General features: G+C 36.4%; 1 protein-coding gene across 7 annotated transcripts in view; it reads left to right on the plus strand.

Annotated features, from left to right (window-relative positions):
* LOC136855905 (uncharacterized) overlaps positions 1-16,744 on the plus strand; it is a 174,632-nt gene that overhangs the window by 64,475 nt on the left and 93,413 nt on the right. The window contains exon 1 of one of the 7 annotated variants that reach the window (XM_067133349.1): positions 1,381-4,922. The exons of the other annotated variants lie outside the window; for them this stretch is intronic. Within the exon in view, the coding sequence (XP_066989450.1) occupies positions 4,687-4,922 (236 nt within the window). The 5' untranslated portion in view covers positions 1,381-4,686. Of the gene's footprint in view, positions 1-1,380; positions 4,923-16,744 lie in introns of those variants that run through there. 7 annotated transcript variants of the gene reach the window in all.

Below are 16,744 nucleotides of genomic sequence, written 5' to 3' on the forward strand. Positions count from 1 at the left end.
CCGATACTTCGGCCTGACGACGGTTTGACGACGGTTTGTCTCCTATTGGAATCTTTCGCGCTGCAGTTGTTTGTGTTCGTTGTTTGCTTTCCAGTAGGCTTTTGGAAAGTTTGTTCTTTTGAATTTGCTGAATTGCCTTTTGTGGTGATGAATTACATACAGCTTGGGTTGAAAAGAACAGGAATTTGGTTTGAAAGTTTGTTCTTCTGAATTTGCTGAATTGCCTTTTGTGGTGATGAATTACATACAGCTTGGGTTGAAAAGAACAGGAATTTGGTTTGAAAGTTTGTTCTTCTGAATTTGCTGAACTGCCTTTTGTGGTGATGAATTACATACATCTTGGGTTGAAAAGAACAGGAATTTGGTTATGAGAAGCTAATACATTTATTCCTCGTAAGGGAGTTAGTGCCGTCAGTGCACCTCGCGCGGTGCATTGTAGGCATTACTCAAGGTTCTCAGCAACGTCCCTTCCATGACCCGTAGCTGCAACCTCTTTCATTTCTTTTACTGTACCTCTGTTTATATTCTCTTCCATCTTAGGTTTTCCCCCCTGTTACACCTTTCAAACCTACCTACTCTCAATTTCCTTTCCAGCGCTGATTGACCTCATAGATCCCAGTGCTTGCCCTTTGGCCCAAACTCTGTGTTCCATCCCATTCCACCACGCATTATCATACGCTATTTTGCAGCGGTAACGATACGTTTTGCAATAAAGCGTAGCGAAGTGGGGCATTGAAATTCTAACAGTCATTTTACCTGGGGCTGAAATGACCCGGACCCTCCTTGGCAAATGCTAATACACTCGAGCTGTGTGTATTGTTAATGCAGGAATTAGCATTCTGCAGTGAGCAATTATAACCCTGCTTGACGAGGTTGGTATACCTCGTTAGTTGTCATGCAAGGTGCTTATGCTTAGGGCTCTGTAAGTATTGCTTGCGTTTAATACATGCTGATGATTTCGTGGAATTCAGTCTCGGGCATGGCTGGTTTTGTCCTGATTCGATAATTAGGTTTTGTTTCAACTTGCAGAGAAATGCGTGGTTATTCAGTTTGAGATCCAGTCTCTGACTGGTTGGTAGGCTTGGTCGATGAGTCATGATGATTGCTCTCTCTCTCTCTCTCCACAATTTTTGACTGGTTGGTAGGCTTGGTCGATGAATCATGATTCTCTCTCTCTCTCTCTCTCTCTCTCTCTCTCTCTCTCTCTCTCTCTCTCTTTTCCACAATTTATCTTAGCAAACGTATTTTTGATCCATTAGATATTAATTTGATTCTTTTGTCACCCCTCTTGAAAGAAAGAGATGAAAATATATCAGAAAATGATTCATTTTTATTTATTCTGCTTGAGTATAAATTACTTGAATGATTTAACCGTTTCAGATATGACAAACATAATTATTTGACGGACTGTTGTTTTAAGAAAATGTGAATAAATTTATCTCTTATCCACAGATAAAATAAAAAACATTTAGTTGGAGTTCGTTTTGTTGTACCAAGGAGAAAACCAGTTTAAACCTTCCCCAGGCGAGGGATGTTGAATTCACATGGCCATATATATTTTCTCCATCAAAATGTGAATTAGTTCAAAAATTCCATACAAAAGGATTTCATTCATTCTTGGGGTTTTACCACATCTGCCTTAAGTGAGATTGTGATTCAGCGTGATTGTTTTATATATATAGGTGTTTTTACAAAGGATTTTTGCAGATCTCAAACTCCCGCTTTGACGTTTTCCTGAAGAATTGTGTAGTGTTGTGATTTAGATGCGGAAAGTGCAGTCAGTCACTGGCATTTATAGAAGTGATTTTGAAAGTAGTGAATAACTAAGTAATGTTTTCGAAGAAGACGAGGCACGCCCAAGAAGTGATTTACATAAATGTGAGTGTTAACAGCTGAATATAAAAAAAAAAATTGTGAAAAGTGAAAAGAAACTGAATATCATCTACAGAAACATGCTTAGACATAGGAACAAGTGTCATTCAGCAAACTGTTGACTGGATGTTATGGAAAGCCCGTTTCTAGAACAGAGGAAGAAAAGTCAAGAGTCAGGAAAGGAAATCAAAGAAATGTGAAAAGAAAACAGAATCCTACCAAGACCCCTCCCCCCCTTCTTTTGTTTTCGTTATTTTATATCTTCCATGGTTCATTCCTTCTTTCCTTCCTTCCTGCATTCCATAACCCATCCCATTTCCCGTTCCACTACATTTACGCGGCCATTAAGACTCTTCCTCCCTTTCCCGCGAAGGCTGGACAATTCTTTTTCTCAGCCTTCTAGCTCGGAGTTCGTTTTCTTTGCATCTTACAGACCCCGTTTTCTTTCAATTTATTGCTGACGTCTGTACTATTTTGACTCTTCCAGGAAGACACTCCGATTTTCATTTGCTTGCGCTTGCGTAAGTTTTATTTTTCGCCCTTAGATGTAAAATATTACTTCCTGTAATTGCTAGTGTCTTTTATGTACATCATTTTAGGTTATATTCTACAGTTTAAAGTCGTTAAGTATATAAAAATTTTTCAGTAGTGTTAAGCTTATTTTTGCTGTAAGTTCAATTCATTTTTTCTTTAGAATTATATATATATTTTTGAATTTATCTTAGGATTTATTTCTAAATATATGGAAGAGTAACCATTATATGCACTTTCACCGTAGGGTGCACTGTAGGCATTACTTACGGTTCTTTGCGGCGTCCCTTCGGCCCCTAGCTGCAACCCCTATCATTCCTTTTACTGTAACTCCATACATAGTCTCTTTCTTCCATCTTGCATTCCACCCTCTCCTAACAATTGTTTCACAGTGGAACTGCTTTAAGGTTTTCCTCTTGTTACGCCTTTCAAACCTTTTTCCTCACAGTTCCCCCTTGGGCCGACATTTTATATTCATTAGGCCTATATGCATATACCCCTAATGAATAAGTATATACCCCTAATGAATTAGTAAGATATACCCCTAATGAATTAGTAAGTAACTGTTAAATTCATTGTGGAATTCATAGCCATGTACATTAAAGTTTGAACATTATTTTAGGTTTGCAATTTGTATCTAAGCAAATTTCTGGGTTGCAGGCCTTCAGGGCAGCCTTGTCCCAGTTCTTGAGTTACTTCGATACCTGTGTAGTCTCCATTTGTTTACAACTTAAATTGAGTAACCTTTTCATCCCCTCTCGTAATATTGCAGCGTTTTAGTGTTTAACTGAAGACTTTTCCCCCATTCAAACACTTACATTTACGAAGGAACTTATGCTTTCTTAAAAATAAGAAAAATTTTCATTTATGTCTTGCAAATCATAATTTTTAGCTGTTAAAACCTTGTACTTTTTACTCACTTTTTTTTTTTATAATTTCCATTGTTATCCGAATAAGAAGTACGCTAATTACTACATTTTCGCCACCAGATTCTTTTGAAACGTATTTCCTACATTATTTTTCATTAAAAGTTCCGAGACTTAAAAGAAAAAAAAGTTTTTGATAATTTATTGCCGATATTTAAAACTAGTGGAACTTTTTAGGAAGTGAATTCTCCCAAAGAAGAGAGAACATATTTGTGTTCAAACCCTCCATTGCGTTTTGTTAACAATAGGAGGATTTGAGTAAATAAAATATAACCACTTTTCCTTAAACTGGGAGAAACTCACTTTGGTCTTTCCTCTTTAGATATTAGTCTTTACTCAAGAATTGGTTTTGCTTTCTCTCTTGCTTTGTTAAGAGCCTTATTCCTTCACATTTCTCTAACTTTTTATTTATTTTTCTATAGTTCACTTTGCATCTTCAAGAATTGAGACACTTTCTTCCAGTAATTTTCCATGACCACATATCTTTAATATCTGTTCCAGATCTCTTCCCCATTTATTCCCATATTCATGAAATTATTCCTTAGGAGTGTAGCACTCCTTTCTTGCTGAAATACCTTTCTAAAATACCTTTTGGATCGCATTTCCCTTAGTTCATATAATTTCTTCCCTCTCTCCCTCTTCCAATTCAGATCCAAGGATCTACATTTCATCTAATTTATCTTGGAGTCTTATTTAGATAAATTGACCTTCCATCCTATTCCTTTCAACGATATCTTTCGGTTTCCAATTTGATTCTGCAATTCAGTCTTTTATCTTATTTCGTCAAATTCACCGCTGAATGACCTCTTCAAAGTATATCCTATTCTATTCTGTTTCGTCGAATTCAGTTTTTCCGCTCTAATCCTCTTCATGTTCGGTTCCCACAAATCCATTTTTCAACGCTGAATGACCTCATGGGACCCAGCGCTCGGCCTTTGGCTTAAATTCTATATTCTATCCTGTTAAATCAAATTCAACTCCTCCGTATTCAGTTCCACAAATCCATTTTTAACTCTGATATTTGAGTGTTTCCTTCTATCCACTCCGATTGAAAGCCTAAATTCTTCCCATTTAAACAACTCGAAATCCTTCAACGCCGGATGCCCCAGGAGTAGTGAGCGATCAACGCCGGATGCCCCACGAGTGCCTCAGGAGTGATTTATCAACGCCGGATGCCCCAAGGAGTGGTCTGTCAACGCTGGATGCCCAAGGAGTGATCTGTCAACCCCGGGTGCCCCAGGAATAGTGACCAATCAACGCCGGATGGCCTACGAGTAACCGATCAACGCCCCACGAGTGACGGATCAACGCCGGATGCCCCTAGAGTGACCCCCGCCTCCTCCCCGAAACCTCGATTATGCCCCCCGAAGCAACGCACCTATGGCAACTCGAGTGTTGGGGCCGCGGGTGGCATTGGGCGGGCTGCGAGGGCGCCAGCGAAGGCTGGGGCAACGTGAGCCTCGTGCCCCTGAAGCAGAGGGCGGTCGAGGTCACGTGGATGTGGCCCGAGGGCGCCCGGAGTGGCGGAGGTGGTGACCTCGTTCCCAAAGATGGCGTCCACTACAGGGTCGAGTACGGTCCTATGGATGAGCCGTGAGTTTTAGAAGACACTTTTTGTTTATTTTTGTGTACTTTGTGTGTATGCACAATGTATGTATGTATGTAAGCATTCATATTTCTTTGTGTGTTTTAACATCAAACAAATACATATCAAAATATAGTTTACCTCTAATAACATGTAAACACAACCTTGCACAAAACGTTTGAGGCTATATTGTATATATGTACGTATTCATTTTATTGTTTGTGTGTTTTTACGTTAAAGAACTGCATATCAAAATACAGTATTACATATTTGACACGTAAACAAAGTTGAACGCAATGCATGTGAAGCTTAATATTAGCTAACTGTATCCAGTTTCCGCGTTTGTTTATGTTTCATACAAAAACACTATAAATTCATATTGTGCACGCAATACATCTACAGATTATAAATTCATATTGTGCATGCAGTAGGCTACATCTACAGAAGAATTTGTATCCATCAGTTAATCAGTTCTCAATCTCTCGAAAAAAAATATAGTTTGAAATATGCAAGATATAAAATTTCTGTAGAATAACTTAAAAAAAAAAAAAGACCCGAAGTTTCTTCGGCGTAATCGAGTTTACGGTACAGCCGCTACATCGTATAATCGAGGCCACCGAAAATAGATCTCTTTCGTTGGCCTCGGTACAATGCTGTATGAGCCGCGCCCCACGAAACTTTAACCACGCCTGTCCCATGTCGTTGCCAGAAGCACGATTATGGCTAACTTTAACCTTAAATAGAATGAAAACTATTGAGGCTAGAGGGGTGCATTTTGGTATGTTTGATGATTGGAGGGTGGGTGATCAGCATACCAATTTGCAGTCCTCTAGTCTCAGTAGTTTTTAAGATCTGAGGGCGGACAGAAAAAGCCTTATAATTCGTCTTCTTCTTCCTCTTCGTTTAACGTGCTCTTTTCCCATATAATTCGTATTTAGTAATAATTCGTCAAAGAATTATGAAATCAGTATGTTCGTACTTAGAGTGAAATTATCTTTGCAGATAGCTTCTGTAATGCTCATAGTTAATATAATTTAAAAGATTATATAAACAAACGTGAATTTAGGGGTAGACGGATTGATAGATAGATAGATAGATGGATGTTTTTTCAAAGAAAATACGACTTCTAATCACTCTTAATGGTGGAATTATTCGTTGAACAATTATGAGGTAATGACAACCAAATGAAAAATGGCCTGGAATTAGGTAGACAGATCGATAGTGGATATTTATAATTTCAAATCGCGTCTATGGATGTTAATCTTTTTAGAAATATAAGAGTAAAAAAAAGTATATACAGACCTGTAATTCAGTACGTAGAAACACAGACCTGTAATTCGGTATATAGATAGATTGAAAGATGTGTACCACGCATTACGCAAATAGTGTAATGCGAGTAAAAATTCTCAGTTTATTTCATCAGGTAGAATTATTTATTAGTTCCACATCCGCGCAAAGCAAGCAGGCTTTCGCTCCTGCGTAATTATGGCAAGGCTAAATTGCTATTCATGGACGTTAATTAGACTCTCTCTCTCTCTCTCTCTCTCTCTCTCTCTCTCTGTCTGTGTTTGTGTTAACTTTTAATTTCCGAGTTTTCTCACTCAACCCACTTTAAAGGTCTTTTAGGTAACTAGACGAAATTACAGTTTATACCCGATGGCCTTGCTCTCTCTCTCTCTCTCTCTCTCTCTCTCTCTCTCTCTCTCTCTCTCTCTCTATTTTCCAAGTTTTCATACTCTATCCACCTTAATGTCATTTAGCTGACTAAACAAAATTACTGTTTACACTCAAAGGCTAATGGAACTCACTCTCTCTCTCTCTCTCTCTCTCTCTCTCTCTCTCTCTCTCTCTCTCTCTCTCTCTCTCTCTCTCTCTCTCTCTCCTAGTCAGTTCAACTGTGTCTAGAAGATTACGGGCATTTTGATTTAAAATGTAATTTATTTTCCTTTACCAATGTACCTCAGGGGAAAAACGGAACACTGTTTATAAATCCCGAACGGTTTCGTCTTGATGTCTAGGGCATCTTCAAGAGGACTGATACGTAGTGGTAGAAATTAACAATGTGTATGTTGGAGTGACATTACAAATGAACATACAGCCGGCTTGAAATCCACTATTCACACTCGACGAGCGAGAGAAAAAGAGGAGTTTATTTATACAGTATATTATATTATATAATATATATATATATATATATATATATATATATATATATATATATATATATATATATATATATATATATATATATATATATATATATATATATATATATATATATATAAATAAAATTGTGTGTATAAAATCAGACAAGACATTAAAACACCTGTTCTTAATGTTAAGTCCTGCAAGTTCATTGCCGGGAATTTCTCTGAAGATGAATCCTTACAAGAGTTCACCATGTATTAAAACGATGAACTGTGTTCAGTATCATGGCACAAAAGAAATGTTGTAATAAAGTTTTATATATTTTGTGAACACTTAGACAAGACTTTATTAATGCTAGAATTACTCTCAAGTAATTTTTGTCTTTCTGTGTTGCCCACAGGAGAGATAAAAACACTAAAATAGAAATTGAATTAAAACTAAGATCACATTACATGTTGTATTTCACGTAGAAATTAAAATAATATAAAATATATGACATCATTGTATGATGTATTTCACACATAAATCAAAATAATATATGACATCATTATATGATGTATTTCACATAGAAATTGAAAGAAAAAATATAAATAATTTTATGATGTATTTCACACAGAAATTAAAATAAAATATAAGACATCATTATATGATGTTTTTCACACAAATTAAAATATAATAAAATACAAGGCCTCATTATATGAAATATTTCACACAGAACTTAAAATAAAATACAAGGCCTCGTGATATGAATTCCTTCATATTTTAATCAATTTACTTTTAATTGATCGTTTACCATCAAGGTACCTCTCACAAAAAGAATCTGACTCTAAAATAAAGTTACATATTATTATTATTATTATTATTATTATTATTATTATTATTATTATTATTATTATTATTATTATTATTATTATTATTATTATTATTATTATTATTATTTCAGTAGATGAAACCTATTCACATGGAACAAGCATACAAAAAGGGGTCATTGCCTTTAAATTCAAGCTTCCAAAGATTGTTGGTTTCAACCTCCCACCGCAGACACCCCCCCCTCTCACACTGCAGCAGTAACTGATCATGATACAGAGCCAGTGATGTTTCGTCTCCATGGGGGAGGCGCGAACTCGCCACATCTGAGCAGCATGCCACGACGCTAGCGACCATAAAGCGGACCAACTAATGCCTTTTATAGTATCCCGTCGTGCTGGAATATCATCCCTTTCGTTGATCGTTTACCATTAACATTCTTAAAATGGTTTTACATCTTACTAATGCCTTTTCTATCTCCCTGCGCTGAAGTATGCTTCCATTTGAGTATCTCTCTCTCTCTCTCTCTCTCTCTCTTTACCTCCATGTGCCACAGAGGAAACGGGAAACCCCGTGAAATCTAAAATGCAGAAGGAATCCGCCTCCGGAATAAAAGCGGATTAGCGTCACTTTCCCAGAGGTCCTCTCGATATCTTGGAGGAGACGTTTCTGTCACGTTGTGTTAACCACAAATATTACTTGGAGGAGGAGGAGGAGGAGAGGGAGGAATAGGAGGAGGAGGGAGGAATAGGAAGAGGAGAGGGGGGAATAGGAAGAGGAGGAGGAGGAATAGGAAGAGGAGAGGGAGGAATAGGAAGAGGAGAGGGAGGAATAGGAAGAGGAGGGAGGAATAGGAAGAGGAGGAGGAGAGGGAGGAATAGGAGGAGCAGCAGGAGCAGGAAGAGAAGAAGAAGGAGGAGGAGGAGTGAAGGAGGAGCAGGAGCAGGAAGAGAAGCAGGAGGAGGAGGAGGAGGAGGAAGAGAAGAAGAAAAATAAGAAAAAGGAGAAGAATAAAAAAAGGAAAATAAGCAAAAGGAGGAGGAGAAGAAGAAATAAAAATGGGAGAAGGATGAAGAGGAGAAGAAGAAGGGAGGAGGAGGAGGAGGAGGAGGAGGAGGAGGAGGAAGAGGAAGAAGATGAACATTCCAGAAAGGACTCGGTGTAACTGGCGGTCTCTTCAGAGAGTTCGCCTTCCGAAAATTGCGTCCGATTTAACGACATCTCGCCGCCTGCTTGACGGGGGTGTCGGTTGTTGCACTCCACTGGAATAAGGGGGGGGTGGGGGATAGGGGTTATTTATGTTAGAAATCTTTTGTTTGTTTTATCTGTCGACTATGAATACGTTTAGTTGAGATCTTCCAGTGTGTGTTTTTTTTTTTTTTTAGTATTAAAGCTTTTGGTACGATTATCATGAATATTGTCAGCCATCTTTGGGACGGTAATACATGTATAGCACTTTCCCCATACATATATATATATTTATATATATATATATATATATATATATATATATATATATATATATATATATATATATATATATATATATATTATTTTTTATTTTTTTCTATGGAACTTCGTTTGTTAATGCAAATCAGACCTCACAGGCATAGCTTCTGAAGGCTCTTTGTTATTGTTTGCGATGCCACTAATACCACTGTCGCCATTACTGTCGTAATCATCAGTATATATTAATTAAAGAAATGCATCTTCATTGCGAGGTATTATCAAGCTTCGGCTACACTGTATATTTGAGCTTACACGTAAGCCATGTGTGTATGTATTTGTATGTATGTGTAAGTATTGTATGTATTGTATGTATGTATGTATATGTATGTATGTATGTATGTATGTATGTATGTATGTATGTATGTATGTATGTATGTATGTATGTATGTATGTATGTATGTATGTATGTATGTATGTATATATATATATATATATATATATATATATATATATATATATATATATATATAGAGAGAGAGAGAGAGAGAGAGAGAGAGAGAGAGAGAGAGAGAGACATTAAGAAACAGTTATCCAGCACAACACATGGCCAGCTTTTCTGTCCACTCTATACCCTACATGTTTAGGCAGAAAGAAGGTGCCTTACTCTATCTAGGGTTGGGACTCGGTGGCTCTACGCTCTTTCATATTACAGTCATTTCTGACGGTTTGGCTACTCGAGTCTGATATGAAAGGCGTCTCTTCCCTTCAAGGAGTTATCCACATGAGTTATAACGTACGTGAGAGCATCATTTCTACGTTATAAGAAGTTGAGTGTGGAGAGATTGCGTCTTTGAGAGAGAGAGAGATTCAACAGGGACAAGTCTAGACGGCGTAGTCATGTCGATATGACGGAAGTTGGCGGGATAAAACTTTGGCGACCTAAAGCATTAGCAAGTGAACCTAAATTAATATTTGTAGTATCATATTTCATTACCACAGTGTACGAAATTCAGTAAAAAAAAAAAATTGATTTATCATTGTGACTGTCCTCGGAAACAGCTCCATCTATCGGAAACATTAGCAGTAATTATAATTTTCAATTCACAACCAGGTACAATCGGGACTTTTTGTGGTGCATATTTGTCACCAGTAAAAATAAATATAAGAAAGTATGGTTGATGCAGTGGGAGAAATAGCTTATTCTTAGTTCTGGAGAAATAACCTTTGAAATGTATAAAGTAAAAATAAATCAAATATAAAATTATGATTGATGCAGTGGGAGAAATAGCTTATTCTTAGTTCTGGAGAAATAACCTTTGAAATGTATAAAGTCAGAACTGAATCGAATATAAAATTATGTTCAATGGAGTAGGAGAAATAGCTTATTCTTAATTCTTGAGAAATCGCCTTTGAAATGTGTAAAGATGCATAATGCAAGCATGCATATCGCAAGCGAGATGTTTATTGCAGCATCGAAAAATGAAGTTAATTTCAACTGCGATTTTTGTATTGAATAAACAGTGTCAGTCATATTAAGAGATATATAATTATTAATAAGTATTAGGCTTAACATCCAGTACTTTCTCTGTGCTTTTGACAATTCTAGTCTTGAGTGTTCAGAGTTATTTCTAATCATGTTTCATTATTTTTGCCCGGACATTTTATCATGACGTGCGAGCAGTGCATTTTATTCATATTTTGCATTATGATGTGATATTATTGTGATTATATCAGTAACAATTGTTATTTTAATTTTCAGTCATTTTAACGCCACCATGAAGACATCAATTATATTTGGTACTATAATTTCCTCTGTTGCAATTTGAATTAAGTGACGATATGATCAACAAAACTCCTTTAATAATATTATTATTGTAATTGCAATACAGATGTTAGTGTTATTGTTCTGTGCATTAAAAGCAATCGGCTTCAACGGCATTTAACTTATATAGAGTCTTTTCTGTTCTTCTTCTTTTGCTCTTTTCGTCTGCACGTTGATGGAATATTGAATTTCCAAAGGACGTGGAAGGAAATTCTGCTTTTGCTCTCATGTGGTGTACTGTAGGCATTACTTAGTGTTCTTTGCAGCGTCCCTTTGGTCCCTGGCTGCAACCCCTTTCGTTTCTTTTCCTGTACTTTCGTTCATATTCTCTCTCTTCCATCTTACTTTCCTCAGTCTTCTCCTAACAATTAATTGACAGTGCAACTGCGAGGTTACCCTCCTGATACACCTTTCAGACCTTTTTGCTGTCAATATCCGTGTCAGCGCTGAATGACCTCCTAGGTCCCAGCGCTTGGCATTTGGGCTAAATTTTATATTCTAGCTCAGATTCCAATTCTATATTCTGTTCTGTTCGATTCTGCTTTTTTGCTGTACAGCAAAAGCAGAATCTCTTTTCACTTCTAATTGCTGTACAGCAAAAGCAGAATCTCTTTTCACTTCTAATTGCTGTACAGCAAAAGCAGAATCTCTTTTCACTTCTAATTGCTGTACAGCAAAAGCAGAATCTCTTTTCACTTCTAATTGCTGTACAGCAAAAGCAGAATCTCTTTTCACTTCTAATTGCTGTACAGCAAAAGCAGAATCTCTTTTCACTTCTAATTGCTGTACAGCAAAAGCAGAATCTTTCATTTCCAATTGCTGTACAGCAAAAGCAGAATCTTTCATTTCCAATTGCTGTACAGCAAAAGCAGAATCTCTTGTCATTTCAATTGCTGTACAGCAAAAGCAGATCTCTTTTCATTTCCAATTGCTAATTTTGCTGTACAGCAAAAGCAGAATCTTTCATTTCTTTTCAGAATCTTTCATTTCCAATTGCTGTACAGCAAAAGCAGAATCTCTTTTCATTTCCAATTGCTGTACAGCAAAAGCAGAATCTTTCATTTCCAATTGCTGTACAGCAAAAGCAGAATCTCTTGTCATTTCCAATTGCTGTACAGCAAAAGCAGAATCTTTCATTTCCAATTGCTGTACAGCAAAAGCAGAATCTCTTGTCATTTCCAATTGCTGTACAGCCAGAATTTCATTTCCAAGCAACAGCAGAAGCAGAATCTTTCATTTCCAATTGCTGTACAGCAAAAGCAGAATCTCTTGTCATTTCCAATTGCTGTACAGCAAAAGCAGAATCTCTTGTCATTTCCAATTGCTGTACAGCAAAAGCAGAATCTCTTGTCATTTGCAATTGCTGTACAGGCAAAGCAGAATCTCTTTTAATTTCAAATTTTGTACAGCAAAAGCAGAATCTCTCTTCATTTCCAATTGCTGTACAGCAAAAGCCGATTCTCTCTTCATTTCCAATTGCTGCACAACAAAAGCAGGATCTCTCTTCATTTCCAATTGCTGTAAGCCAAAGCAGAATCTCTCATTTCCAATGTAATACTCTGTACATTATAACAGCTGTCACCTCCCACAATTCTTCCATCAAGAGTTTCATCATATCCTGTTGCATAAATACCAGGACACTCAAACCGCCCACCTCCCCCCAACCCTTTTACATGCAATGATTTATGCAACAGCCGAAAAGGCAATTAAATTTAATTGGTCATTTTCAGCCGAGTGCCGCTGCCAACGACACCTTGTTAGCTCGGCACAACTTTTGCGCGAGTGAATGATAATGATGGGACTTCGTGGCGTTTGCATAATTTATCAAGTGCTGCGTTTTGTCGCCTGGTTGGTTTTGTTTACTCTCTTCGGTGAAAGCTTTGACATCTTTGATTCTTCGTGCTGTGGGGGGGTGGGGGGGAGGGAGGGTCTGTGATGTCAAGTCGTTTTGATGGTTGTGGTAGTGATTGGAAAGTGTTGTTATTATTATTATTATTATTATTATTATTATTATTATTATTATTACCAGTAATAATGCTAATAATTAATAATAGTAAAAGTTGACATAGGAAATTTTTATTACTATTATTATTATTATTATTATTATTAACCAGTAATAATACTATTACTAGGAATTAAAGGTGATGATGATGATTATTGTTATTATCAATAATAATAATAATACTAATGATAAATAACAATAGTAAATGTCGAAAAAAGATTTTTATAATGATTCTCATCATTAGTCGCGGTGATGACAATGAAAGCAAAAACAAATCGATATTAATTTGAGCAAGAGAAAATGAAAGCACAAAAGCAACAACGATAATAGCAGTAATAATAAAAATAAAAAAACGTAACTACCAGAAATGTTAACATTCCTATTTTTATGTTGTCATGTTCCATCATATATTCTTCGCCCCTGAACTTATCGAAATCAATTCAGGAAAGCAAAATTGATTCTTATCACAATTTTCATTCATGCTCTCCTCATTCTCGCCTTTCTAAACCCCTCCCACCCCCCACCCCCCTTGCTGTAATAACCTTCGTTATTGAGTTGAATATCAGAGAAGTTATTGATTAGAAAGAAATTTTTATCGTGTGCCTCACTCAGCTATGGAATTGGAAAAAATCGTAATTGACGTGTATTGTCTATTGTTTTCTTCTTGTAAAGGTTTTGGCATTCTTATGTACTCAGTTATCAATTTTTTTTCCATTGAAGTCTTGTGCGACTTTGAATAAGGTCCTTTTTCATTAAATATTTTCAGTTTTATTTTTTTATTTAAAAAATTAGGCATTGTTTTTATCTACTCATTTTTTTCCATGAAGTCTTATGCGGCTTTGAAGTGTAGGGTCCTTTTTCATTAAATATTTTCAGTTTTTTTTTTTATATTTCTTTACAAAAATTAGGTCTTGTCGTTTTTATTTATTCAGTTATCAATTTTTTTTATGACGTCTTCTGCTACGTCGAAGTGTAGGGTCCTGTTTCATTAAATATTCAGTTTTTTTAATAAAAAAATATTTTGATTTGATCTACTCTTATCAAATTTTTTATCTTGCAGTGGTATGCTACATTGGAGTGTAGCGTCCTGTTTCATCAAATATTTTTAAATTATTTTTTTTTATTTATTTTTTATAGGACATTAGACCTTCCCGTTTTTATCTTTTCATTAATGTTGAACCAGTTATAAATTTTTTAAAGGCTTCAGTTTTTGTTATGAAGAGATTGATAATTTTATATAGGTGTGCCATTTTTCATCTTGTTTATGGCAAGCTTAATTCCATTAGCAGTTAAATTTCTTCTTTTACTTTTTAAAAATTGATCTTTAGAATATCTTTTTTTAAACTCATTTAATTTAATTTGCATTTTCATTAAGTTTCACCATAGCGCTGAATTACCCTATTGGACCCAGTGCTTGGTTTGTGCACAAGTTTTTATGTCCTGTAAGGGGGTGGTGCCGTCAGTTCACCTCACGTGGTGCACCGTAGACATTACTGAAGGTTTTTTGCAGCGTCCCTTCCAAGGCCCCTAGCTGAAACTCCTTTCCTTCATTTTTGCTGGACCTCCATTCATTCTCTTTATTCCATCTTGTTATCCATCCTCTCCTAACAACTCATTTATAGTGCAACTGCTTTGAGGTTTTCCTCCTGTTACACCTTTCAGACCTTTTTTTACTCTCAATATCCCTTTCGGCTCTGAATGACCTCGTAGGCCCCAGTACTTGGCCTTGGACCAAAATTCTGTATTCTGTTCTATTTATTAAATTTCTTATCTCAACCCATTACAGGCCAACTTCTTAAATTTCATATCCATTCCATTCCATTCCAATTTGTTAAATTTCATATCCCATTCCATTCCAATCCAACTTGTTAAATTTCATATCCCATTCCATTCCATTCCAACTTGCTTATAAATGAGGTGACACTGCAAAGTTGCAGTTAACAAGAGATGTAAATTTCGATTCAGATTTTAGGCTGGGACTCAGGAAGCTGTCGATAAAATTATTATTATTATTATTATTATGAAACCTGTTCACATGGAACAAGTACACCAAAGAGTACACTGACTTGAAGTTCAAGCATTCAAAGAGTGTTGGTTTCAACCTCCCACCGCAGACCCCCCCAACACTGCAGCAGCAACTGATCATAATACAGAGCAAGTGATTTTTCTTCACCCTGGGGGAGACGCGAACCCGCGACATCTGAGCGGCATGCCACGACACTAACCACTACGCCAGCGTGATGGGCGAAATGAACGATATTCATATTCACAGTTAACAGGACATGACTTGCGTTGGCTGGATCGTAGCGATCGCTCGCGGGAGATTTGATTAAGGGCACCTGTCCAGGAACTGACGGAGCCATAATTGAAGTCTTATAGTTTCGTGTTCGAGTGGACTTAATACTTGTTCATTTTCGTTTGGGAATTTTTTTTTTTTTTTTTGCTCTTGTAAGTGTAGGAGGTGATGCGTTACTTGTACTGTGTTTTTTTTTTTTTTTTTTTTTTTTTTTTAATGAAGCCATTATGGAAATGTAGTTCTGTGTTTGGGTGGACTTACATTTTGTTTTCGTGTGGGAGTTTTTTTGTTTGTTTTGTAAGTATAGGAGGTGATGCGTTCATTGTAATTAATTTTAGTTGTATTTTAATGTTATTTTCTTTGTTGTTCTTGATGTTTTAGGTTCTAATGAATGTTTTAGTGGCTTCATACTTCTTTGTTATCCTTTGGGAGTTTTTTTTTTTTAACTTGTAAGTATAGGAGATGATGCATTACTTGTACTGTAGAAATCGTATTAGAAATCTGGCTCCGTGTTTGATTGGTCTTACCCTAATTTTGTTTTCCTGTGAGTGTTTTTTTTTTTTTTTTTGTTACTTTTAAGTATAGGAGGTGATGCGTTACTTGTAATCGATTTAAGTTGTTTTTCTGATGTTAATTTCTTCGTTGCTCTAGATATTTTTGTCTCTGGTGAATGTTTCAGTGATTTTACGCTATGTTTTCCCTGGGGAGTTTTTTAAAATTTCATTTCCATTCATCCATCGCCATACTGCATGACCTATTTGGTCTCAGTGCTTGACCTCTGGCGGCCTGGCCTAGACCTGTTATTTTATTCAAATCCTTCGGGACAGTCTATGAAGGCTGATAGTCAGCTGAGTGGTCTGGTTAAGCTAATTTAATAATAATAATAATAATAATAATAATAATAATAATAATAATAATAATAATAATAATAATAATAATAATACCTTTATGAATTATTATCATGATCCTTTTGTCGTTGCTGTCGTTTTTGTTGTCACATTCTCTTTGCCCTGGGTGCCACGTGTGGTGCACTGTAGGCAATACTTAAGGTTCTTTGCAGCGTCCCTTCCTTAGGCCCCCAGCTGCTATAACCCCTTTCGTTCCTTTTACTGTACCTCCGTTCATATTCTCTTTCTTCCATCTAACTTTCCACCTTTTCCTAATAATTGTTTCGTAGTGCAACTGCTTTGAGGTTTTCCTCCCGTTGCACCTTTCAGACCTTTTACTGGCAATTTCCGTTTCAGCGCTGAATGACCTCATACGTCCCAGTGCTTGGCCTTGGGCCAAAATTCTATATTCCATTCCA

Source organism: Macrobrachium rosenbergii, chromosome 33 (assembly GCF_040412425.1).
Source record: "Macrobrachium rosenbergii isolate ZJJX-2024 chromosome 33, ASM4041242v1, whole genome shotgun sequence".
NCBI classification, from domain to species: domain Eukaryota; kingdom Metazoa; phylum Arthropoda; class Malacostraca; order Decapoda; family Palaemonidae; genus Macrobrachium; species Macrobrachium rosenbergii.